This window comes from Prenolepis imparis, unplaced genomic scaffold (assembly GCF_030444845.1).
Source record: "Prenolepis imparis isolate NDT839.2.m4 unplaced genomic scaffold, iyPreImpa1.0 SCAF_1, whole genome shotgun sequence".
Lineage (NCBI taxonomy): Eukaryota > Metazoa > Arthropoda > Insecta > Hymenoptera > Formicidae > Prenolepis > Prenolepis imparis.
Genome location: NW_028141159.1, coordinates 2,108,196 through 2,111,281, shown reverse-complemented (window position 1 = coordinate 2,111,281; position 3,086 = coordinate 2,108,196). Strand labels below are relative to the sequence as shown.

The 3,086-nt window shown below is 29.5% G+C and overlaps 1 protein-coding gene across 1 annotated transcript; it reads right to left on the bottom strand.

Moving 5' to 3' along the window:
* Window positions 1–249: 249 nt before the first annotated feature.
* On the bottom strand, window positions 250–2,925 carry Kaz (E3 ubiquitin-protein transferase Katazuke). Its single transcript, XM_083048055.1, has 5 exons — window positions 2,595–2,925; window positions 1,818–2,229; window positions 1,228–1,540; window positions 707–1,016; window positions 250–497 (listed from the first exon to the last, which is right to left on the bottom strand). Exons 1-5 carry the CDS (start codon window positions 2,631–2,633, stop codon window positions 396–398), a joined length of 1,176 nt encoding a protein of 391 aa, XP_082904181.1. The 5' UTR covers window positions 2,634–2,925; the 3' UTR covers window positions 250–395.
* Between the last annotated feature and the right edge of the window lie 161 nt (window positions 2,926–3,086).

Genomic DNA, 3,086 nt, shown 5'->3' with positions numbered 1-3,086 from the left:
ATTCATTAAAGCATAAAAAATAACAAAATTTTTATTATAATTAACTGTAAAAATTCTGTAAGATTTTTAATCTTCTAATTATTACATTTAAAAAAAAATGTCCATAAATAGTTTATTATATAATTATGAATGAATATACTTTTTATTATAATAAAATATGTAACTTAAATATTAAGAATTAATATTTCTTTATAATTGTTTGTATTTCTTATGCAGGATATGATGAACAATAAATGAATTGATCAAAGATTCTTTCTTAAAAATAAATGTTATTTTATTCCATATTAATGCTGTATACAATCACTATTAAATAACAGAAAGATTAGAGCTAGAAGGAGACCATTAGAACGTTAAGCATATAGTACAACGTATGTATATACTGTGTCAATATAAGTTTACATGACGTAAACTTTTTCGATCTTTTTATATGGAAATACTTCTTTAGTTTTTGGACAAATCACTGTGCCGTTGTTTTCCTGAGCCATCTTTTCTAATGCCTGTAACAATAATTGCAAATATGTGTATATTTTGTATATAATATATACCATGTTTAATATACCAATAATTAATACTTATTATAACTTGAAATTATTTTAATACTTTATATTAGCAATTAGAGTAATTATATATTATATTATCTTAATATTTATTTTTACGACAATAATTTCTAATTGTTTGATTAATGTTTCAAAGTATTTTCACATACTTGTTCACCATATACATATCCATTAGGCATCATCATCGGTTGATTATATTCATTTAATGGTTTCCCACTTATACTACAAACAAGTCGCGATTGTGAGCAATGAGCGAAAGGCAGCGGTGCGGCCAATTCATTTAATGCTTCGTTGCAGACTGGGCAACTAGGATTTCGGCCTTCCTTATTTGCGCTGTAACACTGAGGAGTTTTAAGAGCCGACAAACCGGCTTGCAGAGCCACTGTAAATACACTCTGGCTCGCCAATTGAAATAATCTGTAATTCTCTTGACGAAATGTTTCAATCAGCTTGTCCCATCTGCAAATGAATTTTTATGAATTATGTTATGATTTATTATATAATTAAAATTATTATTATGCTATATTATTAAATTGTTGAATTTTTACAATTATGTGATTGATATAAATCAGACAAATTTTTATAATTATCTATTATTATAAGTTTTTTTAAATAAATATTTATGAATTAACCATAATTGTGATACATGTCTTAAATATCGATTACAAACCTTTTTTCATCTAATAAATCTTTATAGGGACTTAAATATGCATGGGCTGGAAATGCTAACTGGCCCATACAACACTGAATCTCTTGTAGTTGATAGTCATCGTAATTGGCGAAGTACTTCCGGGCGTGTTTCACCGCGTCCAGTCGTCTATCAGTTCGTACTAATTCGATAAATTCCTGTACACGCAAATTGAACTCCATTGTGCTGCCCAATTTTCTTAATTTTGAACGATTATCATGACACCACCCAATACATCTCGCAGTTTCGTGATTGGCCAGAGATTTCTCCACTTCTCTCGATACCATAAATACATCTATAAGCATTAAAAGTATTGACAATATGTATTAGTAATTGTGTTGAGAGTTTATATATAAAAGTTTAGAAACTCGATGATTATAAAAAAAGAATCAAGAAAATATTTCCTTGAATTTTTATTTTTCAGAATAATTTTAGATTTTTTTTCAACCTATTATCCTATATCATACAACTTGAGAAAAGAGATTAACAATCATCTATTAATAAATGATCTTTTAAGAGATGGAATAAATAAATTATATATATATTAATTAGCTCTTTTTATATTTAAGTACCAATATTTGTTAAATCTCTGAGCTCGTTACTGTCTGCCAATTTAGTCGCCGTTTTGTAATATCCTTTGCGAAGAAAATATTCTACTAGCATTCTGTCTAATCTCTGTCGTCTCCACTGATTCACAGCACTTGGAGAGGTATTAGCATGTTCCTTTAAGTGGTCCAATCTTCTTTTGCACACCATGCCTGCTTGTAACTCTTCTGCTATAGATTCTTGAGCTTTACGCTTTAAAACTTGAAGCCTGGCAACCACACCACCAAGTAATTTGCTGATTTCTCCAGTAGCTACATAAGATCCATCAGTTTTAAGACTTTTCTCAAGTTCATTAGATACTGCTTGGACATGTGACACTTCTCTGTCGAGAGTCTTCTGGGCAGAGCGGAACTTCTTGTTGAGAAGCTCGTATGGAACCTATATTTTAAAAATACATTCCTCAAATACATATGCAGATTTTGATATATGTTTATAAAAAAATGTAACTAGCAACATTATTGTAATAAAGATAGTGTTGTATATTATTTTATATTGGCTTGGAATGTAGAATAATATTTATTGTTATTTTTTATAGATTATTTATTTTTATAAATTTATATTTAAAAAGTGTTTTATATGTATATATAATATATATATATATATTTAAAAAAATTTATTTATAAATCTATTAAATATATAGGGTACACAATTATTACAAAACATAGCTAGAATAAAATTTCCAAATATTTCGTTACACTGTAATGAGAAAAAATTATTAATAAAATGAGAAAAATATGGATTACCTTCAATGTAGGATGCTCAAGGCTCTTCACGTCTGACATGTTGGAGTTAATAGTCCAAGATTAGCGGAATAAGCGACAAACAGAAATATGATAAAGAAGCCGATGGAGTAGGCAATATCCGATTGCGCGTCAATTATTACGTGATATAATATCGATATTCATGTCGATGTAAAGAATCGACAGGGAGAAATGACACTTGGAACGAATTGAAAGATTCTCATCAATTCGCATTATTACAGCGCATTTTTCGATCACATATGTGTGCCTTTGTTTACGCGTAATTTTGGAGTTTAGTTTAGTCAGAGAGGTCTGACAAGTCTGAGAGAAGAAAGGCCATTCGGGGAACGTTTTTATACAGTAGCGCCATCTACTTTTAGGAATTGGAAACATTAATTACTTTGACGTTTGTACCGACGAGTGACGTTTCCGCGCTACGTATAAATTGTGGATAAGACATATGGGAATAAGTACTCTGCGTTGATACCACTGCTT